This window comes from Lepisosteus oculatus, chromosome 13 (assembly GCF_040954835.1).
Source record: "Lepisosteus oculatus isolate fLepOcu1 chromosome 13, fLepOcu1.hap2, whole genome shotgun sequence".
NCBI lineage: Eukaryota > Metazoa > Chordata > Actinopteri > Semionotiformes > Lepisosteidae > Lepisosteus > Lepisosteus oculatus.
The window spans coordinates 4,128,413-4,154,584 of record NC_090708.1 but is presented as its reverse complement, the minus strand read 5'-3'; the positions used below and the strand labels follow the sequence as shown (position 1 = coordinate 4,154,584).

Genomic DNA, 26,172 nt, shown 5'->3' with positions numbered 1-26,172 from the left:
CACAGACCGCAGGGTGAGAGTGAAAGGTCATTTAGTGGTTATCTTTCAGCTGCTGCATTTTATAAATCACATCACACACTTTTCAGCAGTAAAAGAAAATAAACATACAAATATTCCAATCAGGCACCTTGTTCATTCAATTAAGGCTTCAATTGGGTAATTAAGCTCTGCTGGAATGAAACTTTGCAGGCGTGGGACCTCCAGAACCACGATCTGGAGCCCCTGTCCATTATAATATCAGTAATTACTTAGGTCATGTCAAACAATGTATTATTAGAGCCGGGGCTCTCAAGTCCCTGTGAGACTATCCAAATTTTTTACAGAATCTAACTGAAACTTTTCTCCAACTTTACGTTCTTGACCAAGTTTACAAATGTGGACCTGCAGTTCCACTTTTAAAATGAATTTAGTACAAGAAATGTTTGAACTGATAACAGGTGTCAGGTAGATCACCAGCAGGTATATCACCCTGCAGCCCCTGAACCTGAAGCTCAGCAGGTGTGAGCCTGGCCAGTACCTGGATGGGAGACCTCCTGGGAAAAGGTTGCTGCTGGAAGAGGTGTTAGTGGGGCCAGTAGGGGGCGCTCACCCAGCAGTCTGTGTTGATCCTAATGTCTCAGTTTAGTGATGGGGACGCTATACTGTAAAATAGGCGCTGTCCTTCGGATGAGATGTAAAATCAAGGTCCTGACGGCGGTCATTAAAAAATTGAGGTGGGGCTGCATACTGGTGGTGGTGGAGGGAAGTTCCCATTACCTGTAAAGCGCTTTGAGTGCAGTGTCCAGAAAGCACTATACATGTGTAAGCAATTATTATTACAGGTGTTAGAAAAAGGTGACTGGAAATAAATGCAACGCAAACGGTCAGGAAAGAAAAAAAAACATTGAAGGTTAGAATATGAGCTCGCTACCTTATTTATTTTTAATGAAATGTCAAGGGATTTAATTTATTAATTCGCATTTATGGAGAGTCTTTGTCTTTTAAATAGAGTCAACACGAACTGCGCAAGCGCAAACATGGCTGCTATCATAAAAGATTGGATATCTAGTTTTTTAAGATTTTATTTTTTTAAAAAAGGTATGTATTTTTTATTTTTACGTTAAATATTTTACCAAAGTTTAAATAACACAGTGCAGTGATATGCAGTTTTTAAAACGTTGACGGTAGAAAGAGAAGTATTTATGTTTTCGTGGATTTCAAACACATCGGATGAAAGCTTTAAAAACATTTTAAACAAAGTTTGCAATCAGATTCTTTATCAAAATCGCTTTTAAGTAAACTTTACATTGTTTTCGAATCCAGTCAACGTTGTTTGTGAAATTTCTGTGAATGAAGTTATAATTTTGTCATAAATTAATAAATGTGCCCTTTAGCACTGTTATGTGCAGAAGTAGGCTGCTTCGTTATTCAAGAGTACGAACTGCTGTTCGTAATTACTAATGCTAATTGCTTAATTAGCATTAATCAGGATAGAAGTATTTCATGATATAATGTTAATTTACATTGAGATTTTTTTGTCCCATGTGTACATGTGTTCCTCTGATAAGGTGAATTGTGGCCAAATGTTTTAACCAAGAAATATTTTGGCGCACACAATAAAAACAGTGAAACAGATTCCCTTTCTGATTCGTAAGTTTTATTGGGTAATGTTAAAAAGTCGACGTCGGTTGCTTTTGCAGTAATACAAGGGTTCATCGTATTTCTGTCAGTGAATGAATGATGCAAAGGTTACAGGTCAACAAGGATCTTTTGAGCATGTACTGTGCATTAATTTGATAAAAATTAAAAGCTTGATAAAATGTGTGTGTTTTCAAAGAGATTTAGAGGGCACTTTACCCATCATGTGTTTTTTTGTATTCTTTTCAGGCTGCAGTAATATAATATAGCATTTCGGAACAAAAATACAGATTATCAAACCAAAACTTGAAGCTAAAATAGCAAATATTTCCACAGCTACTGTAAATTTTCCGGGAGAGCTGATATAAGCTGGGATAAAGGTGATCCAGACAGCACAGAATATGAGCATGCTGAACGTAATGAATTTGGCTTCATTGAAGTTATCAGGTAGATTCCGAGCCAGGAAAGCGAGCACAAAGCACATGGCAGAGAGGAATCCTATATACCCTAACACAGCCCAGAATGCACCTGCAGATCCCAGGTCACACTCCAGAATGATTCTCTCTGCATAATATTTCATGTTCATGTTTGGAAAAGGAGGTGATATTATCAACCAAAGAATACATATCAATACCTGTACTAGTGTGAAACCCAGAACACTTAAGCGCTGCTGTGTGGGGCCAAACCATTTCATAATGTTATTGCCTGGCAGTGTAGCCCTAAAGGCCATTAACACCACTATTGTTTTCCCCAGAACACAAGAGATGCACAGGACAAATGTGATCCCAAATGCTGTGTGGCGCAACATACAGGACCAGTCAGAGGGCTGGCCAATGAAAGTAAGTGAACAGAGGAAACACAGTGTCAATGAAAAGAGCAGAAGGAAACTCAGTTCAGAGTTATTGGCTTTGACAATGGGAGTACTTCTGAATATAAAGAAAACCACACCAACAGCAGAAGTTACGAAAGCTCCAGTTATAGAAAATACCACTAAAATGATTCCTAGAACATCTCCAAAAGACAGGAATTCTATCGGCTTCGGGATGCACTTGTCCTTTTGAGCGTTTGGCCAGTACTGTAGTGGACAAGTCATGCAATCCGTGGAATCTATAAAGAAAAATAAGAGCAATTTAAAATTAGTTTTGTTACTCTTGGGATAATATCATTTATATCATATTTAAAACATATTTTACAGACTGAGAATCTATTTAAAATACTTTAATATTGTGCAGTACTTTTTTGTAGTAGTGCATTGACTATATACTGGACTACTGACCCAAAACAGTAATAAGTCTTTTTCAAGAGAAACATTGCTCTGTTATAAAAGCAAAATTCAATTACTTAGAGCCTCAGTGCATTCTGTCACCTTGAGTTTAAAAAATGTTATTATTGGATTTTACCACTTCATTGTAAGTATTGGTTCTTGCAAAAATCCCAACAGTCTTTTATTTCATGTACTTTTAAAACAGCAGTAAATTGATGTGACAGTACTGCTACAGCTACTGTGCATGCAATGACAGTCAGATTACTGACCTGTAGTGTTGCTGATCTCTCCTTCAGCACACGGTACACAGTCAAAGCAGCAGGCAGGCCTTCCCTTCTGAACAGCCTTCCGAGTGCCTGGAGCGCAGCTCTCACTGCACACTGATTTAGGGATCTGGCAAGGAAAGCATAGCCTCTGTACTCACATTAAACTACTTTGCTGCTTTTAATCAAGTAGCAGACATAAATGTGCTATTAAATTCACCCTTTAAAGCTATATTCTGTTATAGAGGTTTACAAGATGAGACAGGATTTATGTTGCTTATACTTTACATTTTGTGCAAGATGTTTGTTTTGGTAGCTTCTCAGTATTAAAACAGCATTTCATAAATTTGTATTTCAATTATAATTACTGTATTGGAGTAATATGCATAACTATTTTTCAAAGTGTTTCACAATTATGGAACTACTTCAGAAATTAATAAAGATTCTGATTTTTTTTGAGGGAGGACTTCTTGTGCAAATAAGAAAAATAGCAGAATGTGTAGACTGCTTCTGTTTCACCTTGCTTTTCCCTCCTGCCCAGATGATAGTTCTGTCGTTCATTGTAAAGGTCTGTCCCTCAGGTGCTGATGCATCATAGTGGCCGACTGTCAGTAACTGGGCCTTTCCTTCTTCATTCACCTGCCAGTTTACCAGCTCATAGGTGGCTGCTGGGTCTCCATTTGCATCAAAGTAAACTCTGTCCCCACTCTTGGTTGTGAAATTCACAGTTTTAAGCTGCTGCAGTACCTGCCATAATGAAGTCAAGAACTGGGTGAAATGGGTGGTTTTATTACTCATTAGTCCCATATTATTAAAGATTAGATCTAGGCAATATGTAAAATACTACACAAAATGACAAATGTATTATTATAGTTTGTGCTATATTCACATGTCATTTAATAAATATCATTTAGACATTTTACATTATCTAACTAAAGTGGCATATATTAATTATAATTAAATGTCTTCTTACCTGCCCTGGTTCAATTTTTGTATTTTTGTCGCACCTGGACACAGTGAGATTATTGCAGGCCAGGATGTGCATAGAATGAGCAATAGCATAGACTGCTTTGTATACTTTATAAGTAATTCTTAACTGAGATGTATCTGTGTAGGGGTTTTGCAGTTCTCGTAAATTCTCTGACCCTGTGCACACTTTCTTGCTTGAAGAGGTGTTGTTAGCTGAGAAGCTACAGCTGAAAGCACTCTCCCAAAACTCTGTCAGCAGGGGGCTGCTGGCGATCTCAGCTGGACTGATCTTCACCAGGAACTCTTTCAACCCTGGAATAACGGATTTTGGGATGCCAAATCCTATCGATCCACTCAACAGGTTGTAATGCAGGACCTCTGGATCAGTGAGCCAAGTTTCACTGCCTACCCACTGCAAGGCAGGAATATCCTGAGTGGATAATTCCTGAAGCAGAACAAGCATGTCACCTGTTGCAAGGAATGCAACAATAACCTTTGCAGTGGATTTCTTTATGACATCCACAACTTTCAGAATTTTCTCCCTGGGATTTGTTCTGTAAAAGGCTTCCGAATATTCGATACAAATGCCTTCTGCTTGGGCTGCTTGTAAGAACGCTGCCATCCCGAAGTTTCCGTAATCGTTATCACTTCTTACTGCGCCAATCCAAGTCCATCCGAAGTGTTTGACAAGCTGTGCCAGGGCTGTTGCCTGGAAATAATCGCTGGGGATCGTTCTGAAAAACGTTGGGAACTCATGTTTGTTGCTCAGACAAGCACATGTAGCAAAATAACTCACCTGTAATTAAAATAAAGTATTTAGAGGGTAGGTTTCCCAAAAGTTCCTCAATATCTACAACAGTTCTCTAAGGAAAGACATTTTGTCACAATACTGTATGCCTGTTTAATACATGGCTTTAAGAGAAAGAACTGTCGGTGTCAAGTTGGTAGAGTATAAAACAAAATAAATCTTTTATTTAATTAATGGTAGAAATAATGCTGATGACTTGAATTGTTTTCAGTTGAACCACTATATACCTTTGTATATCAAGGTCTTGGCCAAATCTACCAGATTATCTAGAATGGTGAACAATGGCAGATTGTTTTTAAACTCTAGCAGTACTTTTATGTAAGTCAGAATTAAATCAGTAAATCAGAGGGGTCTACTGTGAGGTTCAAGCAGGACAGTAAATCACGTGGTATTGTTAAAAGAGTTGTCTTGTTAAAACCTTACCACTGGAATGCTGAAGGGCCCAACAACTCTGGAAATGGCTATTGTAGGTGTAGATCCAGACTCCGCCACTATGGCTGGGACAAAGGCTGGTTTGGTGCAAGAGGTGTTGGTGGAAAAAACTGCCTCCTGCCCGTTCATCAAATCAAGGGCAGCTTTCAGAGCCACTGGTATAGCTGCACAAGAATCATAGATCCTGTAGCCCAGTGTGACTCCGGGAAGGATCTCTGAACTGTTGTTTATCTCCTCGATGGCAAAGATCATTGCCCGAGCAAATCGAAGCTCTCTGAGATCTAAACTATAAAGAAACTGGGTTAAATAACGTCTTAACGTAAGATATACCTTTAATATACTCTCAGTCATGTTTGCATTGTCAGATATTTGCTAATACAATATTACAGAACAGCTAAATTCTGTTTGGAGAAATATAATAAGTACATGAAGATGTCATTTCAACCGTAGTGTGTTGTAACATTTGAATAGTATTTGAATAATAGCATTACATTGAATAATAACGTTTTAGTCAAAGTTTGTCCTTTAAATCTTATTTGAACCGCTTGTAGAAACATCTTAATTCAACTTTAAATGACATATTTTATCTACAGTATCTCAGAATTTCTGCTGTGTCATGTAACTGTGAATTCAAAGCCCCATTTAGGCCAAGAAGAAATGACAGAGGATTCATCAAAAAGAGTGACTTTTACTTTTACTAACCTTTTACATTTTTGCGGAGAAGGCGTGTTTTTGAAGGCATGTTTCACTGTATTGATTTCATTGTGGATCGAAATGATCCCTCCGATCACAAAGTCTCCATCTTTTGAAAACTGAAGTAAGCCTGGGGTTCCCTGTAGTCTACATGTGGGTCTTGCATGGGTCAGATGAAGAGCTAGTAAGCCTGTGAGAAGCAACATCCCAAGACAAAGGAGGATGGACTTCACAATGTTCTCATGCTTATATACTGCAGGACAGAAAGGCTCAAGGGTGGTTAATGTGTGCGTAGCCCATGCTGAAGAGGCGGGAGTTATTCTCAACAGTGACATATCCGATCTGGTTTGCCCCAGGAGAAATAAAACTCAGTGAAACACGTTGTTATTGTTTAACAGGCCTTGAATGATTCTCTCTGCCCATTGTGGCATTAACCTTGACATTTACGTTGATTTTGAGGATGCGAGTGGGCTCTTCGTTTCTTCGTGCGGTTTAATTGCAGCGTCGAGTGATTAAAATGACGGGACTGCTGAAAAGCTTTTAATGACCAGATATCTGGAATTTAAAAAATACATTAAATTAATGTTTTGCCACGAGGTTTTGTTTACTTTTAACGTGGTTAGGATTGCAGTCAGCGTATGGCGGAGGTGCTCGGTGCTTCCATTACAACAGTCAAATGAACTTAACGGAATGTGGAAAAAATCCACATCAAGTAATAAAAGTGTCAGATATATGATATACTGTATGAGGCCGAATGGCCTACACCAAACTGGTTGACAGCTCTCGCCTAAAGGGCCTGCCTGAGATCTAGATCAAAAAGCACTCGTTTATTTTCTGCAGTCAGGAGTGCACAGGCAAGCCTTTTCTTCTTTTAATGAAGAGCTTCTATGTCATATCGAGTTTATTTCTGGTCCAGAACAAGGCATTGACTGGCAGGCTGACAGGTTCTTGGCCTTTTGCTGTTCTATAAAATTGAAACTGTGCATGAGCCATGTTCATTTTGAGGGAGCAGAGGTACTTAGATATATGTCAGATAAATTAATGACTATAATGGTTAAATGTTTACTTTGCCAATGTTGCTTTGACATCTTCCCTCATTTTAAAAGATACAGATAATTTTTCTTGATTACTAAACGCAGAGTGCAAAGTGATTGATTGAACGCTTGTGCTGAAGCTCATCAATCAAGCTATAAAGGTGCACAAATAAGTTAAAATACATTTAAGTAGCATAGTAGCATTCATCATTGAAACACAGCCAGATTTGTGTGCTGTGTAATATATTTGTTCTGCAGTTAAAACAAATGAGGAGACTAAAATAAGATAGTGTAATTGGTTTTGTCCGTCAGAAGCATTTTTTGTAAAGCGGCTTTGGTAAAAAACGTATTTTAAGCTTTTTTGGTATAAGACTGTGTTTAAGGTAAAATTTAATTCTAGAATGTGATTTAGAGGTTTATAATGCTGTGTATTACTCATTATCCTGCCTGTGGGAAGCTGAGCAGCATCAGGGTTGAGAAAACTGAAATCTTCCTGGCATCATTAAGAGTATTCAACTCAATTAACAGATGAGATGTTTCAATTTTGATAAGTGTTTACAGTGCCTGTAAGAAAGGATTTTGAAGGTCCTCTGGACTGACAGAATGAAATAGTACAGTTACTTAAATAACTGTTTGCCATACTCCCTCAGGGCTCATTGTCTTTGAATGGCTTCCAAGTAAACATATAGGGATTCGTTCTGTAGTGTCTGTGCCAAATGAACAAACTGAAAAGTCATCACATGGAAAATTGTAATGAATAAATCACGTCATATTGGAGAGTGTTGTTTTGACATTCTCAGACTAACATAATTTTTCATGTAATTAATGTAACATATAGCGCACATTATTTTAGTCATTCAAAATAATATGACTCATCATATTTCTTATACAGTATATCTAATTTGGCATAAGGTCATTTGCGTCTTCTGCTTTTCTAGGCAGTATGGAAAATGTACCATATTAACAAATTGCCAATATACATGTAAATATTATGCAGTGAACTCTTCAACAACTACTTTACAGTTTTTGGTGAAATGGAGCAAACGTATTTTTTTAAGCAGGCTGGGTTGTATTTATTTTTCTGTAAAGAAAAGTGTCAGCACAAAGCATCTGTTTCAGGTGCTGGAGTTTGCTGAAAGCCAATATGTCCAATTGAGCTATATTTTTTTCTGTGCTGTTTTCGGCTTTGTACTTTGACACACAAAGGGCTTTATGTTCCTTGTGGGAAAACCACCTGCCTTATTAATTATACAATGAAATGTGCAGATTTTACACAGTTTTCCTCATGGGAAGATTCGGTGCATTATCTTTACAGCAAGCCTGCTCGTTTTTATTTGGCAAAGAACTGAAAATGATGCAATAATATTAAGAGTTATCCATCAGTGCAGAGTCTGTCACCACCAAGTGTTATATTAAGTGTACATATGAAGAAAATGAAACCAAGTTTCTTATTAGGAGGCTTTATTCTGAAATCTGAAACATGTTTGATATTCATTTCATTTTATTGTTATTTGTAAAAGAAAAAAACGCTGTTAACATGGTTTTAGTCTTGAAACTGTTTTTTCCTTCAATATAGAGCAAATCTGTGCATTTTTAAAAGAGTAAAACATTTATTAACTTGGTTGTCTTGATATTTTAAAGAGATTTTGAGGGCATCTTACCTATCATGTGTTTTTTTGTATTCCTTTCAGGTTTCAATATTATAATATAACATTTAGGAACAAAAATGCAGAAGATCAATCCAAAACTAGAAGCTAAAATAGCAAATATTTCCACAGCTACTGTAAACTTCCCAGGGGAACTAACATATGCTGGGATAAAGGTGATCCAGACAGCACAGAATATGAGCATGCTGAATGTAATGAATTTGGCTTCATTGAAGTTATCAGGCAGCTTCCGAGCCAGGAAAGCGAGCAGAAAGCACATGGCAGAGAGGAATCCTATATACCCTAACACAGCCCAGAATGCACCTGCAGATCCTAGGTCACACTCCAGAATTATTCTGTCTTTATAATATTTCATATTTCGATTTAGAAAAGGAGGAGAAAGTATCAGCCATACGATGCATATTAAAGCCTGTACTAGTGTGAAAGCAAGAACACTTAACCGCTGCTGTGTGGGGCCAAACCATTTCATAATGTTACTGCCTGGCAGTGTAGCCCTAAAGGCCATTAACACCACTATTGTTTTCCCCAGGACACAAGAGATGCACAGGACAAATGTGATCCCAAATGCTGTGTGGCGCAACATACAGGACCAGTCAGAGGGCTGGCCGATGAAAGTAAGTGAACAGAGGAAACACAGTGTCAATGAAAAGAGCAGAAGGAAACTCAGTTCAGAGTTATTGGCTTTGACAATGGGAGTACTTCTGAATATAAAGAAAACCACACCAACAGCAGAAGTTACGAAAGCTCCAGTTATAGAAAATACCACTAAAATGATTCCTAGAACATCTCCAAAAGACAGGAATTCTATCGGCTTTGGGATGCACTTGTCCTTTTGAGCATTTGGCCAGTACTGTAGTAGACAAGTCATGCAATCCGTGGAATCTACAAGAAAACATTTATATCATTAATTGACATGCAGTATGTATTCCATATGCATTATTAATGACAGTGTTCATTTATTTTTGCTGTAAGTCTTTAGCTTTTGTGACACTTTTACAAGATGCAGACTTGCTACATTTTCCTCATCTGTTTATGTTGGCTTCCTGAAAGATTCTTGTGAAACGATTATCTTCTTGTTTAATACATCTCAATGCTTTCTTTACCTTATACATGGCTTTTTCAATTGCTTGCACAACATTCCTCCACTTTCAGGTACTTTTGTTTAAAACAAAGATTGCTTTACAAACCTGTAGTGTTGCTGATCTCTCCTTCAGCACATGGTACACAGTCAAAGCAGCAGACAGGCCTTCCCTTCTGAACAGCCTTCCGAGTGCCTGGAGGACAGCTCTCACTGCACACTGATTTATTGTTCTGGAAATGAATGCTAAATTATTACATGTATTTAAGTGTCGAGCTTAATCATGTTGAAGTTGAACTCCTTATCGGTTTAGTGATAAAGCACTTATTAAAACTCTAAAAAAAATTAATGCATATGAATTAAATTTGAAATATTGCAAGGAATCTGTATATAGTGTTTGCTTTATTTTAGATGGCTGCTTCAGGTGGCAAAATAACTTCACCTTGCTTTTCCCTCCTGCCCAGATGATAGTTCTGTCGTTCATTGTAAAGGTCTGTCCCTCAGGTGCTGATGCATCATAGTGGCCGACTGTCACAAACTGGGCCTTTCCTTCTTCATTCACCTGCCAGTTTACCAGCTCATAGGTGGCTGCTGGGTCTCCATTTGCATCAAAGTAAACTCTGTCCCCACTCTTGGTTGTGAAATTCACAGTTTTAAGCTGCTGCAGTACCTGCAGTAAGGAAGTCAGCTATGTGGTTATGTGAGTGGTTCTGTTAAACAGTGTTATATTCAGAATCTGCACAAGGAGATAACTAAATGATGGCTTGAATTAAAGGTTGTTTTCAAGGCTGAAAAAAATTATACTTTGGTTCACATGGTTTGGTACATATTAATAAACATTTTCTTCTCATTTGTTTAATTATCACAGTGCATCATTTATTTCGGAGATAAAAGTCATCTTACCTGCCATGGCTCAAGCTTTATGTTTTTCTCACACTGCAAAAGAGAAGATGGAGAATTCTTGCATATCTGATTATGAATCGAATGAGCGATAGCATAGACTGCTTTGTACACTTTATAAGTAATTCTTAACTGAGACGCATCTGTGTAGGGGTTTTGCAGTTCTCGTAAATTCTCTGACCCTGTGCACACTTTCTTGCTTGAAGAGGTGTTGTTAGCTGAGAAGCTACAGCTGAAAGCACTCTCCCAAAACTCTGTCAGCAGGGGGCTGCTGGCGATCTCAGCTGGACTGATCTTCACCAGAAACTCTTTCAACCCTGGAATAACAGATTTTGGGATGCCAAATCCTATCGACCCACTCAACAGGTTGTAATGCAGGACCTCTGGATCAGTGAGCCAAGTTTCACTGCCTACCCACTGCAAGGCAGGAATATCCTGAGTGGATAATTCCTGAAGCAGAACAAGCATGTCACCTGTTGCAAGGAATGCTACAATAACCTTTGCAGTGGATTTCTTTATGACATCCACAACTTTCAGAATTTTCTCCCTGGGATTTGTTCTGTAAAAGGCCTCCGAATATTCGATGCAAATGCCTTCTGCTTGGGCTGCCTGTAAGAACGCTGCCATCCCGAAGTTTCCGTAATCGTTATCACTTCTTACTGCGCCAATCCAAGTCCATCCGAAGTGTTTGACAAGCTGTGCCAGGGCTGTTGCCTGGAAATAATCGCTGGGGATCGTTCTGAAAAACGTTGGGAAATCGTGTTTGTTGCTCAGACAAGCACATGTGGCATAATGGCTTATCTGCATTGTTAAAAAAAAACACAAGGTGTGAGTATCACAAAACTGCATTAATGCATCTGAGGTCAAATAGTAAATTCTAGTTTAGTAGATACATATACTTCTGTCTTTCTGTTGTGTACTGTGAAATAAAGAAATCAAATTTGTCACAAACACTGGCAGCTGGCAGATTTAAACAATCGAGTGAGCTGCATTGCATGGCATTTCAGTGAGCTTTTGTGTTGTAATAATTTGGATATTCTGGGAGACCCTGTATTGTATTCAGAAGAAAGCAGAATCTAAATGTGTGAAGTTGTGCTTTTCATTCTTTTAAAATACAAATTAATGTAGGAAAATATATGTATATACAGCTAAAAGAGTATACAGATAGCTTACCACTGGAATGCTGAAGGGCCCAATAACTCTGGAAATGGCTATTGTAGGTGTAGATCCAGACTCTCCCACTATGGCTGGGACAAAGGCTGGTTTGGTGCAAGAGGTGTTGGTGGAAAAAACTGCCTCCTGCCCATTCATCAAATCAAGGGCAGCTTTCAGAGCCACTGGTATAGCTGCACAAGAATCATAGATCCTGTAGCCCAGTGTGACTCCGGGAAGGATCTCTGAACTGTTGTTTATCTCCTCGATGGCAAAGATCATTGCCCGAGCAAATCGAAGCTCTCTTGGATCCAGACTGTTAACAATAATAAAGACATTCTTGGTGATTGTATTTTAATACGCTCGCATGTATTCTCTTGATGTCTTGTAGGTACATCCCATTAGCTCTCATTTATTTTAGTGTTTTAAAATCTACCGTAAACAAATAGTTTAAACCCATACATTTAAAGAAGGTGCTGCATGCTTTTGAAAAAGTAATTCACATTCCATTTAGAGTATGCAGTCATATGTTTGTTAGCAGTTTCTCAGATTTTGCCCTCTCTTTGCTACAGATATACAGTATGTCCCACACCAACACTCGCAGGTGTTGACACCTCGGGCAACAAAATATTATTCAGGCACAGTGATCATGCAGTACTGAAAAACATACCTACCTTTTGCATCGTACAGGACCAGGAGTAACATTGTAGTTGTACTTCAAGACATAAATGTTGCTGTGCATTGAAAATATCCCTCCAATCACAAAGTCTCCATCGTTTGTGAACTGTGCTGAGCCTGGAGAGCCCTGGTGTCTACAAGTAGACCCTGCATGGGTTAGGTGAGCGAGCAGTGGCACAGCTACAAGCCACATCCCAGCATGAAGGAGGATGGAATCAACATTCCTCACGTGCTTATATAGTACAGGACAGTGAGGCTCAAGGGGAGTATTGTGTGTAGAGCATGCTGATGAATATGGGATATTCCCAGCAGTGACACACTGAATTGCTTTTTGCCTACAGGGAAAATACCCACTGAATGCAAAAAAATATTCATTTGATGTGTTTAACTGATATCGACTTACTTTCCTATTACCTCTGGATAGTTTTTAAGTAGCTAAATAGCCAGATATATCAGTATTAAATGTTTGGTGAGTATTGCAACATAAAATGTAATATACTTTATTTGCATTAGCCACTCCATTCACTTACTATACTTTTACTACATTTCCCATTTTCTGTGTGTTGGCTGTGTTGCTGAATGGAGCTCACTTTCAAAATCGAAAGAAATCGAAGCCTGAAGATGGCACGTGCCGCATGTACAGTATCACCTGTCCTCATGACATTGATCCAAGAGTGCTGTGCATTACAATTTCACAGCCCCACTCAGAAATATGCCTCTCTAACCTGGTATAAAACGTATATAAGGGCTGTGTGAACTAATTCTCAATTTAGTAAAAGAATAATATTAACTATTTGTTAATAATATTAATGACAATTCTAATAAGATGTGGTAAAAATTGTCACAATAAAATGAATTTCCTAAAACAATGTTTTAGGCTGCCTAACACCCGAAGAAAGCTCCACAGCTAAAACATTTCCTTTCTTCTCTTCTTTGCATAGAATAAACCTATTACTTGTTCCTATTGACTATCGTGCTTGTCTACAATGTAATAGTGCCGCTTCAAATCTGCAGAATTTTTCCCTCTTCCTTAATTGCAAAACAAGGTACTGCGCATACCTGGAAAGCTCGTCTGTTTTGTGGTGTAAATTGGAGGTTTTACGTTGCTCTGTACATTTTAATTGCTTTGTGGATTGAATTTCAGTTATCAATTCCTATTCTTTCTAACCCCAAAATATACAAATAGCATTGCAGTTCCCCTTTAAATCATTACTTGAATGACTGTATCCTCCATAGACACTACAAATAATACAAACAATGAAATATCAGTTTTGCTTCTTTTGTGTTTGCTGTCTAGTTTTTTCAGAATCTCAAAAGAGCAGACACTGCTGCGATTTGTTGTGCTTGGTGGTGTCCAAAAGGAAGGTGAGATCCATTATATTTAAATGTAGGCTACTCATTTTGTATCAGTTGTTCCATGTCCAGCATTTTGGAATTTAAACTCCAGTAATGAAAGGTTAATGATAACCAAGAGCTGTTGCTAAACAGTGTGCTGAACATGTTAAAAAGCAGGAATGGAGTCGGTCACTTCATCACCTAGTTTTATTCTGAATCACTTAACACATTTTCAGTGGTATTAATTTAGAGTCATTAGATTTGGTTCTTTGATACCAATGTAAGATACAGCCAGTGAACAATGTAGTTTCAAATTTGAAGAACAAAAATGTGGATTTGAAAGGAGTGATAGTTATTTAATTGAGGCTTATGATGATTTTAAAGAGATTTGCATGTCACTTTACCCATGATGTGTTTCCTTGTATTCTTTTCAGGCTGCAGTAATATAATATAGCATTTAGGAATGAAAATGCAAAAGATCAAACCAAAACTAGAAGCTAAAATAGCAAATATTTCTACAGCTACAGTGAACTTCCCAGGAGAGCTGATATAAGCTGGGATAAAGGTGATCCAGACAGCACAGAATATGAGCATGCTGAATGTAATGAATTTGGCTTCATTGAAGTTATCAGGCAGCTTCCGAGCCAGGAAAGCGAGCAAAAAGCACATGGCAGAGAGGAATCCTATATACCCTAACACAGCCCAGAATGCACCTGCAGATCCCAGGTCACACTCCAGAATAATTCTCTCTGCATAATATTTCATGTTCTTATTTGGAAAAGGAGGTGATATTGTCACCCAAAGAACACAAATCAAGACCTGTACAAATGTGAAAACAAGAACACTTAACCTTTGCTGTGTGGGCCCAAACCATTTCATTATGTTATTGCCTGGCAGTGTAGCCCTAAAGGCCATTAACACCACTATTGTTTTCCCCAGAACACAAGAGATGCACAGGACAAATGTGATCCCAAAAGCTGTGTGGCGCAACATACAGGACCAGTCAGAGGGCTGGCCAATGAAAGTGAATGAACAGAGGAAACACAGTGTCAATGAAAAGAGCAGAAGGAAACTCAGTTCAGAGTTATTGGCTTTGACAATGGGAGTACTTCTGAATACAAAGAAAACCACACCAACAGCAGAAGTTACACCAACCCCAGTTACTGAAAATCCCACTAAAATGATTCCTAGAACATCTCCAAATGACAAGAACTCTATCGGCTTTGAGATGCATTCGTCTCTCTGTGTGTTTGGCCAGTACTCTTGAGGACATGTAATGCAATCCGTGGAATCTACAAAAAGCGAGAAGGTTAATTAACAATAAGTCTAATTTATTTGTATTAATATCTGTTTTTTGTAATATTCAGAAGATATTGATCAGTTGGGTATTCATCTGCTGTAATAGTCCATTTTTTATTTGCACAAGAGATGTACAGTATTGACCATGAATTATGTTGTGTCTTTTAGAAGTAAATAAAACAATAGAAATATTCTCAGTTGCGTAGACTGACAGGCCTAGTTTAAAACTTATACTTATGAACAACTCGGGGATGTTTCAGTCACCAACAGAAACATGAATATCAAATAAATGACTGTAAACAATAATTTTGGAATTTTCCTGCTAAAACATGTGGGATGTTGGCAGGCTTTATACAGTTGTCATTCTGCAAAGCATTCCCCTGTGATGGTTAAAGTCTGCCTGTATTCCCCATATCAGGCTTAACAAAATGTCCCTACTCTCTTACAAACCTGTAGTGTTGCTGATCTCTCCTTCAGCACACGGTACACAGTCAAAGCAGCAGAACGGCCTTCCCTTCTGAACAGCCTTCCGAGTGCCTGGAGCACAGCTCTCACTGCACACTGATTTAGGGATCTGGAAAATGGGGCAGTTCAGTTTTACTGTTGACTATCGCAGGCTTTCTGTGGTTAAATGCTTTTTAAATCCTAAGAGTACAATTCAGCATACGCTTCAGTAGATCTTTAGAGGTAGAGCTAATTCTGATGAAGGCACAGGTGGCAACAAGTAAATATAACAAGTATAAATGTTCCATTCTGTGCAATTAAAGACTGTTTTATTTTGGATCAATGCTGTGTTGGGGTACTCACCTTGCTTTTCCCTCCTGCCCAGATGATAGTTCTGTCGTTCATTGTAAAGGTCTGTCCCTCAGGTGCTGATGCATCATAGTGGCCGACCGTCACAAACTGGGCCTTTCCTTCTTCATTCACCTGCCAGTTTACCAGCTCATAGGTGGCTGCTGGGTCTCCATTTGCATCAAAGTAAACTCTGTCCCCATTGTTGGTTGTGAAATTCACAGTTTTAAGCTGCTGCAGTACCTGCAGTAATGAAATCAACTATGTGGTTACGTGACTAAATGATGGCTTGAATTAAAGGTTGTTTTCAAGGCTGAAAAATTTTGGTTCGCATGGTTTGGCACATATTCATAAACATGTCCCCATTCCTCATTGTGAAATTCACGGTTTTAAGCTGCTGCAGTACCTGCAGTAATGAAGTCAAGTGGTGTGTTAAATGGGGGTGTTTTTATTAATCACTTACTGTAATCAGACTTTGCACAGGATCATTACTACTGTATCTACACTAGACATCTGAACAATGGCTAGAAGTTAAGAGAAAATAATTTTTAACATATTTGTTCACAAGGTTTTTGTCTATGTCAAGAAACATTTATGAATCAGTATCTTACCTGCTACATCCTACACTGTCCTATATCAAGAAGAAAAAAGTTTGAAAATGATTCTTACTTGCCATGGCTCAATTTGTCTGTCCTTTTCACAGTGGGAAAAAGAGCCTTTGGATTTTGTGCACACAAGGTTGTGAATAGATTGGGCCACAGAATAGACAGCTCTATACACTTTATTAGTCACCCTCAGCTGAGACGTATCTGTGTAGGGGTTTTGCAGTTCTCGTAAATTCTCTGACCCTGTGCACACTTTCTTGCTTGAAGAGGTGTTGTTAGCTGAGAAGCTACAGCTGAAAGCACTCTCCCAAAACTCTGTCAGCAGGGGGCTGCTGGCGATCTCAGCTGGACTGATCTTCACCAGGAACTCTTTCAACCCTGGAATAACAGATTTTGGGATGCCAAATCCTATCGATCCACTCAACAGGCTGTACTGGAGAAACCCTGGATCTATGATCCAGGATTCACTACCTATCCATTGAAAGACAGGAATATCCTGAGTGGATAATTCTCGAAGCAGAACAACCATGTCACCAGTTGCAAGGAATGCTACAATAACCTTTGCAGTGGATTTCTTTATGACATCCACAACTTTCAGAATTTTCTCCCTGGGATTTGTTCTGTAAAAGGCCTCCGAATATTCGATACAAATGCCTTCTGCTTGGGCTGCCTGTAAGAATGCTGCCATCCCGAAGTTTCCATAATCGTTATCACTTCTTACTGCGCCAATCCAAGTCCATCCGAAGTGTTTGACAAGCTGTGCCAGGGCTGTTGCCTGAATATTATCGCTGGGGATCGTTCTGAAAAACGTTGGGAACTCGTGTTTGTTACTTAGACAACCACATGTGGCATAGTGGCTAACCTTCAGTTTAAAAGAAAGAAAATGTAGTTAGTACACAAACACACAAGAAACTAATAAACAGTCTTCAATATATTAAAATATGAAATGTGAAAATATTTCACAATCATTCGCTTATGAGAATGAACTAGACAACTACATAATGTGAAAATTTGTCACAAGATGTGCAGAAATACTGTCAATTCGTAGATTAATACAGTGACCTGAAGTGGATTCATGCAAGTCTGTATTGCCGGGAGTAGAAATTCAGCATCATTGGCTACAGTGTTTAAGGAGATTGAAGGATGACTGACACTGAGTGGCACTCTAATGTGTTGAGAGCAGAGAAGTGTGTCTGGGTAGGGGTGTTTCACTGGTATGTCAGTCTTTTTTGAGGACAAATTGAAATAGTCTGCGTCCATACAGGGAAGTGTTTATTTTTCAGTATTTTAAAATTGTTTTTCTGTGATTAGGTTACACGTACATTAAATATGAAATGATATTCTAAGAAACAGCAAAATTTGAAAAGCTTACCAGTGGAATTCTGAAGGGTCCAAAGACTCTGGAAATGGCTATTGATGGTGTAGATCCAGACTCCCCCACTATGGCTGGGACAGAGGCCGATTTGCTGCAAGAGGTGTTGGTGGAAAAAACTGCCTCCTGCCCGTTCATCAAATCAAGTGCAGCTTTCAGAGCCACTGGTATAGCTGCACAAGAATCGTAGATCCTGTAGCCCAGTGTGACTCCGGGAAGGATCTCTGAACTGTTGTTTATCTCCTCGATAGCAAAGATCATTGCCCGAGCAAATCGAAGCCCTCTGAAATCTAAACTGTAAACAAAATATATATGTGTGCATATGTTACCAGAAGTAAACATGTTTTTAGTTCTAAAACTTTTAACTGTTACAAAAAATACTTTGCAAAAATGAACCTGTAAACCATGTAGTTAAAGTGCTGTTTCTTTTACTGACCTTTTGCATCGTACAGGACCAGGAATATCATTGTAGTTGTGCTTCAAGGCAAAAATGTTGTCGTGGATTGTAAAGATCCCTCCAACCACAAAGTCTCCATCGTTTGTGAACTGTGCTGAGCCTGGAGAGCCCTGGTGTCTACAAGTAGACCCTGCATGGGTTAGGTGAGCGAGCAGTGGCACAGCTACAAGCCACATCCCAGCATGAAGGAGGATGGAATCAACATTCCTCACGTGCTTATATAGTACAGGACAGTGAGGCTCAAGGGGAGTATTGTGTGTAGAGCATGCTGATGAATATGGAATATTCCCAGCAGTGACACACTGAATTGCTTTTTGCCTACAGGGAAAATACCCACTGAATGCAAAAACATATTTATTTGTTGCGTTTAACTGGTATCGACTTACCTTTCCATTACCTCTGGATAATTTTTAAGTAGCTAAATAGGCAGATATATGAGTATTACATGTTTGGTGAGTACTGCAACATAAAATGTTATATACTTTATTTGCATTAATAATAATAAGAGCACCCCCTGCTGGCCCCACTAACACCTCTTCCAGCAGCAGCCTTAGTTCTTCCCAGGAGTCTCCCATCCAGGTACTGACCAGGCTCACACCTGCTGAGCTCCAGTGGGCTGCCAGTTGTGAGTTGTAGAGTGACATGTCTGCTGGCTAGTAGCTGTTAGCCACTCCATTCACTTACTATACTTTTACTATATTTCCAATTTACTGTATGTTGGCCGTGTTGCTGAATGGAGCTCACTTTCAAAATCGAGAGAAATCGAAGCCTGAAGATGGCACTTGCACAGTACAGTATCCCCTGTCCTCGTGACATTGATCCAAGAGTGCTGTGCATTACAATTTCGCAGCCCCGCTCAGAAATATGCCTCTCTAACGTGATATAAAAAGTATATGAGGGCTGTGTGTGTTCATTCTCAAATAATAAAAGAATAATATTAACTTTATTAATAACACTAATAACAATTCTAATAAGATGTGGTAAACATTTTCACAATAAATTAAATTTCCTTAAACAATGCTTAAAACAATGAAATTATTTTAATTATTATTTCGGGAAGAATAATTAATCAGGTCTAAAGTGTGTGATACAATGATCGGATTATGATACCGGACAAAATTTAGGAATAGTATTCACAAGTATCTATATATTTTCAAAATTAAGTAATGTACAATTATGATCTAAACAACCAAGTAAGGCTAAATTGAATCCTAGTCTAATGACCGTGCACCTGTAGATCTGTTGCTGAATGTAATTGTAAGTTCAAATACCGTATTAGTCCCAGTAGACAGAGTAAGATATAAGAAAGAGTGAAAAACACATTTATCTGAGGTTGTATATGACAAATCCCCATGACTTTCACATGGCTATTAAATTATATAAAAAGTTGTCATTTCTTTTTACCGTAGTGTTAATAACAGAAGTAGAGAAGGTTAAAAAAGTTTAAGGGGGAACTGCAGTCTCAATTCCTCAGACTGGTTGTTAAATCTTATCAGATTAAATTAATTGACAACATCGCATGTTTTTACCAATTCCAAATTTTGTAAAAGTACTGTATGGTCTCCATGTGTCTCTCATTTTGCCAAAAACGGCTGGTCTTGCCACAGGTGGGAGCGAGAGTTCATTCAAAATTGTCACGTGAAGCAGCCTTTTCCTGTTCACTAGTCACTGTAATGACTAATGTAATGTTCAGGTAATGACTAAGGTTGTATAGCAGACATTTTGCCACAGAAATGTTTTACATGGTCTGCATGCCCAGTTAATAACTAAGTTGAATTTGTCAGCAAAACCATTTTGAAATCGAGAACAACAATTTATACTGGATGATAAGAGACATATTCACTATCTGCCTTGTCTACAATGTAATAGTGCAGCTTCAAATCTGCAGAAGTTTTCCTTCGTTCTGAATTGCAAAATAAGGTACTGCGCATACCTGGAAAGCTCGTCTATTTTGTGGTGTAAATTGGAGGTTTTACGTTGCTCTGTACATTTTAATTGCTTTGCGGATTGAATTTTAGTTATCAATGCCGATTCTTTCTAACCTCAAAATATACAAATAGCTTTGCAGTTCCCCTTTAAATCATTACTTGATTGACTGTATCCTCTATAGACACTACAAATAATACAAACAATGAAATATCAGTTTTGCTTCTTTTGTGTTTGCTGTCTAGTTTTTTCAGAATCTCAAAAGAGCAGACACTGCTGCGATTTGTTGTGCTTGGTGGTGTCCAAAAGGAAGGTGAGATCCATTATATTTAAATGTAGGCTACTCATTTTGTATCAGTTGTTCCATGTCCAGCATTTTGGAATTTAAACTCCAGTAATGAAAGGTTAATGATAACCAAGAGCTGTTGCTAAACAGTGTGCTGAACATGTTAAAAAGCAGGAATGGAGTCGGTCACTTCATCACCTAGTTTTATTCTGAATCACTTAACACATTTTCAGTGGTATTAATTTAGAGTCATTAGATTTGGTTCTTTGATACCAATGTAAGATACAGCCAGTGAACAATGTAGTTTCAAATTTGAAGAACAAAAATGTGAATTTGAAAGGAGTGATAGTTATTTAATTGAGGCTTATGATGATTTTAAAGAGATTTGCATGTCACTTTACCCATGATGTGTTTCCTTGTATTCTTTTCAGGCTGCAGTAATATAATATAGCATTTAGGAATGAAAATGCAAAAGATCAAACCAAAACTAGAAGCTAAAATAGCAAATATTTCCACAGCTACAGTGAACTTCCCAGGAGAGCTGATATAAGCTGGGATAAAGGTGATCCAGACAGCACAGAATATGAGCATGCTGAATGTAATGAATTTGGCTTCATTGAAGTTATCAGGCAGCTTCCGAGCCAGGAAAGCGAGCACAAAGCACATGGCAGAGAGGAATCCTATATACCCTAACACAGCCCAGAATGCACCTGCAGATCCCAGGTCACACTCCAGAATAATTCTCTCTGCGTAATATTTCATGTTCTTATTTGGAAAAGGAGGTGATATTGTCACCCAAAGAACACAAATCAAGACCTGTACAAATGTGAAAACAAGAACACTTAACCTTTGCTGTGTGGGCCCAAACCATTTCATTATGTTATTGCCTGGCAGTGTAGCCCTAAAGGCCATTAACACAACTATTGTTTTCCCCAGAACACAAGAGATGCACAGGACAAATGTGATCCCAAATGCTGTGTGGCGCAACATACAGGACCAGTCAGAGGGCTGGCCAATGAAAGTGAATGAACAGAGGAAACACAGTGTCAATGAAAAGAGCAGAAGGAAACTCAGTTCAGAGTTATTGGCTTTGACAATGGGAGTACTTCTGAATACAAAGAAAACCACACCAACAGCAGAAGTTACACCAACCCCAGTTACTGAAAATCCCACTAAAATGATTCCTAGAACATCTCCAAATGACAAGAATTCTATCGGCTTTGAGATGCATTCGTCTCTCTGTGTGTTTGGCCAGTACTCTTGAGGACATGTAATGCAATCCGTGGAATCTACAAAAAACGAGAAGGTTAATTAACAATAAGTCTAATTTATTTGTATTAAAATTATCTGTTTTTTGTAATATTCAGAAGATATTGATCAGTTGGGTATTCATCTGCTGTAATAGTCCATTTTTTATTTGCACAAGAGATGTACAGTATTGACCATGAATTATGTTGTGTCTTTTAGAAGTAAATAAAACAATAGAAATATTCTCAGTTGCGTAGACTTACAGGCCTAGTTTAAAACTTATACTTATGAACAACTCGAGGATGTTTCAGTCACCAACAGAAACATGAATATCAAATAAATGACTGTAAACAATAATTTTGGAATTTTCCTGCTAAAACATGTGGGATGTTGGCAGGCTTTATACAGTTGTCATTCTGCAAAGCATTCCCCTGTGATGGTTAAAGTCTGCCTGTATTCCCCATATCAGGCTTAACAAAATGTCCCTACTCTCTTACAAACCTGTAGTGTTGCTGATCTCTCCTTCAGCACACGGTACACAGTCAAAGCAGCAGAACGGCCTTCCCTTCTGAACAGCCTTCCGAGTGCCTGGAGCACAGCTCTCACTGCACACTGATTTAGGGATCTGGAAAATGGGGCAGTTCAGTTTTACTGTTGACTATCGCAGGCTTTCTGTGGTTAAATGCTTTTTAAATCCTAAGAGTAGAATTCAGCATACGCTTCAGTAGATCTTTAGAGGTAGAGCTAATTCTGATGAAGGCACAGGTGGCAACAAGTAAATATAACAAGTATAAATGTTCCATTCTGTGCAATTAAAGACTGTTTTATTTTGGATCAATGCTGTGTTGGGGTACTCACCTTGCTTTTCCCTCCTGCCCAGATGATAGTTCTGTCGTTCATTGTAAAGGTCTGTCCCTCAGGTGCTGATGCATCATAGTGGCCGACTGTCACAAACTGAGCTTTTCCTTCTTCATTCACCTGCCAGTTTACCAACTCATAGGTGGCTGCTGGGTCTCCATTTGCATCAAAGTAAACTCTGTCCCCATTGTTGGTTGTAAAATTCACAGTTTTAAGCTGCTGCAGTACCTGCAGTAATGAAATCAACTATGTGGTTACGTGACTAAATGATGGCTTGAATTAAAGGTTGTTTTCAAGGCTGAAAAATTTTGGTTCGCATGGTTTGGCACATATTCATAAACATGTCCCCATTCCTCATTGTGAAATTCACGGTTTTAAGCTGCTGCAGTACCTGCAGTAATGAAGTCAAGTGGTGTGTTAAATGGGGGTGTTTTTATTAATCACTTACTGTAATCAGACTTTGCACAGGATCATTACTACTGTATCTACACTAGACATCTGAACAATGGCTAAAAGTTATTAAGAGAAAATAATTTTAAACATATTTGTTCACAAGGTTTTTGTCTATGTTAAGAAACATTTATGAATCAGTATCTTACCTGCTACATCCTTCACTGTGCTATATCAAGAAGAAAAAAGTTTGAAAATGATTCTTACTTGCCATGGCTCAATTTGTCTGTCCTTTTCACAGTGGGAAAAAGAGCCTTTGGATTTTGTGCACACAAGGTTGTGAATAGATTGGGCCACAGAATAGACAGCTCTATACACTTTATTAGTCACCCTCAGCTGAGACGTATCTGTGTAGGGGTTTCGCAGTTCTCGTAAATTCTCTGACCCTGTGCACACTTTCTTGTTTGAAGAGGTGTTGTTAGCTGAGAAGCTACAGCTGAAAGCACTCTCCCAAAACTCTGTCAGCAGGGGGCTGCTGGTGATCTCAGCTGGACTGATCTTCACCAGGAACTCTTTCAACCCTGGAATAACAGATTTTGGGATGCCAAATCCTATCGATCCACTCAACAGGCTGTACTGGAGAAACCCTGGATCTATGATCCAGGATTCACTACCTATCCATTGAAAGACAGGAATATCCTGAGTGGATAATTCTCGAAGCAGAACAACCATGTCACCAGTTGCAAGGAATGCTACAATAACCTTTGCAGTGGATTTCTTTATGACATCCACAACTTTCAGAATTTTCTCCCTGGGATTTGTTCTGTAAAAGGCCTCCGAATATTCGATACAAATGCCTTCTGCTTGGGCTGCCTGTAAGAACGCTGACATCCCGAAGTTTCCGTAATCGTTATCACTTCTTACTGCGCCAATCCAAGTCCATCCGAAGTGTTTGACAAGCTGTGCCAGGGCTGTTGCCTGAATATTATCGCTGGGGATCGTTCTGAAAAACGTTGGGAACTCGTGTTTGTTACTTAGACAACCACATGTGGCATAGTGGCTAACCTTCAGTTTAAAAGAAAGAAAATGTAGTTAGGACACAAACACACAAGAAACTAATAAACAGCCTTCAATATATTAAAATATGAAATGTGAAAATATTTCACAATCATTCGCTTATGAAAATGAACTACACAAGACCAAAATTTGTCACAAGATGTGCAGAAATACTGTCAATTCGTAGATTAATACAGTGACCTGAAGTGGATTCATGCAAGTCTGTATTGCCGGGAGTAGAAATTCAGCATCATTGGCTACAGTGTTTAAGGAGGTTGAAGGATGACTGACACTGAGTGGCACTCTAATGTGTTGAGTGCAGAGAAGTGTGTCTGGGTGGGGGGTGTTTCACTGGTATGTCAGTCTTTTTTGAGGACAAATTGAAATAGTCTGCGTCCATACAGGGATGTATTTATTTTTCAGTATTTTAAAATTGTTTTTCCTGTGATTAGGTTACACGTACATTAAATATGAAATGATATTCTAAGAAACAGCAAAATTTGAAAAGCTTACCAGTGGAATTCTGAAGGGTCCAAAGACTCTGGAAATGGCTATTGATGGTGTAGATCCAGACTCCCCCACTATGGCTGGGACAGAGGCCGATTTGCTGCAAGAGGTGTTGGTGGAAAAAACTGCCTCCTGCCCGTTCATCAAATCAAGTGCAGCTTTCAGAGCCACTGGTATAGCTGCACAAGAATCGTAGATCCTGTAGCCCAGTGTGACTCCAGGGAGGATCTCTGAACTGTTGTTTATCTCCTCGATAGCAAAGATCATTGCCCGAGCAAATCGAAGCTCTCTGAAATCTAAACTGTAAAAAAATATATATGTGTGCATATGTTACCAGAAGTAAACGTGTTTTTAGTTCTAAAACTTCTATTAACTGTTTCAAAAAATACTTTCCAAATGGAGAACAAAAATGAACCTGTAAACCATGTACAGTAGCAGAAGTGCTGTTTCTTTTACTGACCTTTTGCATCGTACAGGACCAGGAATATCATTGTAGTTGTGCTTCAAAGCAAGAATGTTGTTGTGGATCGTAAAAATCCCTCCAACCACAAAGTCTCCATCGTTTGTGAACTGTGCTGAGCCTGGAGAGCCCTGGTGTCTACAAGTAGACCCTGCATGGGTTAGGTGAGCGAGCAGTGGCACAGCTACAAGCCACATCCCAGCATGAAGGAGGATGGAATCAACATTTCTCACGTGCTTATATAGTACAGGACAGTGAGGCTGTGTAGAGCATGCTGATGAATACGGGATATTCCCAGTAGTGACATAACTGATTTAGTTTGTCCCTGGATAAGTTTGAACTAAATTAATGGCAAAATATGAGTTTGATGTGCTTTTGTTTTTCCTTTTGTGGTTGTGATGCTGTTGTCAATACATATTATAAATAGCACAGTTCAATATCGTTATGCATTGAATTTGAAATTGATGTAAATTGGAGTGGTACGGTTATCTATTATATGATCGCACTCAGTTTTTGAAAGCTTCTCAGGTTGAATTGCTGCATTGGATGATTTAATGTGACAGATGTGTGAGCCTACTAAAAAAATCTTCTGCAGATATTTTAAAGGGGAACTGCAACGTTATTTCGTGTTTTGGGGTGAGAAGAAATCAACATTGACAAATATTTCAAATTGCAATAAAAGTTAAATGTACACAGTAACGTGTAAAAAGCCAGTATGCACAGCACCATGTTTTGTGATTTAGAACGCAGCAACAAAACGTCCGGTGATGTGTTGTGGTCCTATGATGTTGTAAACAAGCAGGCTTGTGAATACATGTCTTTTAAACCAATAGAAATTGTTTTTTTTTATTTCAAGATGATTGTGCCAGCAAATACTACTTGCTTGATAACTCTGCATGCAGATCACGTCGGACATTTCTGCGGTGAAATGTCTGCTGCATAACCTGTACTTATTCGCTCGTCCATCACATTACAATAGTCATTACGGTGGCTAGTGCTTTACATCGCCATTCGCACAAACCCTCG

The 26,172-nt window shown here is 38.7% G+C and overlaps 4 protein-coding genes and 1 long non-coding RNA gene across 5 annotated transcripts; 1 reads left to right on the top strand and 4 right to left on the bottom strand.

The window, feature by feature from the left end:
- The first annotated feature begins 642 nt into the window (after positions 1–642).
- LOC138242153 (uncharacterized) lies at positions 643–21,685 on the top strand. The gene is made up of 6 exons (XR_011191401.1): positions 643–1,077; positions 2,372–2,456; positions 9,277–9,361; positions 13,853–13,920; positions 14,830–14,914; positions 21,564–21,685. It is a non-coding gene; the product is annotated as an uncharacterized lncRNA (long non-coding RNA).
- LOC102695413 (extracellular calcium-sensing receptor-like) lies at positions 1,635–5,620 on the bottom strand. Its single transcript, XM_069197353.1, has 5 exons — positions 5,345–5,620; positions 4,118–4,909; positions 3,664–3,891; positions 3,151–3,274; positions 1,635–2,724 (listed from the first exon to the last, which is right to left on the bottom strand). The coding sequence occupies exons 1-5, from the start codon at positions 5,603–5,605 to the stop codon at positions 1,811–1,813; spliced, it is 2,319 nt and encodes a 772-aa protein (XP_069053454.1). The 5' UTR covers positions 5,606–5,620; the 3' UTR covers positions 1,635–1,810.
- Positions 8,568–12,761, bottom strand: LOC138242150 (extracellular calcium-sensing receptor-like). Its single transcript, XM_069197354.1, has 6 exons — positions 12,552–12,761; positions 11,899–12,193; positions 10,729–11,526; positions 10,268–10,495; positions 9,935–10,058; positions 8,568–9,629 (listed from the first exon to the last, which is right to left on the bottom strand). The coding sequence occupies exons 1-6, from the start codon at positions 12,746–12,748 to the stop codon at positions 8,716–8,718; spliced, it is 2,556 nt and encodes an 851-aa protein (XP_069053455.1). The 5' UTR covers positions 12,749–12,761; the 3' UTR covers positions 8,568–8,715.
- Positions 14,227–18,604, bottom strand: LOC138242151 (extracellular calcium-sensing receptor-like). The gene is made up of 6 exons (XM_069197355.1): positions 18,395–18,604; positions 17,959–18,253; positions 16,651–17,448; positions 15,997–16,224; positions 15,640–15,763; positions 14,227–15,182 (listed from the first exon to the last, which is right to left on the bottom strand). Exons 1-6 carry the CDS (start codon positions 18,589–18,591, stop codon positions 14,269–14,271), a joined length of 2,556 nt encoding a protein of 851 aa, XP_069053456.1. The 5' UTR covers positions 18,592–18,604; the 3' UTR covers positions 14,227–14,268.
- On the bottom strand, positions 20,821–25,343 carry LOC138242152 (extracellular calcium-sensing receptor-like). The gene is made up of 6 exons (XM_069197356.1): positions 25,147–25,343; positions 24,693–24,987; positions 23,391–24,188; positions 22,734–22,961; positions 22,377–22,500; positions 20,821–21,916 (listed from the first exon to the last, which is right to left on the bottom strand). Exons 1-6 carry the CDS (start codon positions 25,341–25,343, stop codon positions 21,003–21,005), a joined length of 2,556 nt encoding a protein of 851 aa, XP_069053457.1. The 3' UTR covers positions 20,821–21,002.
- Positions 25,344–26,172: the final 829 nt, after the last annotated feature.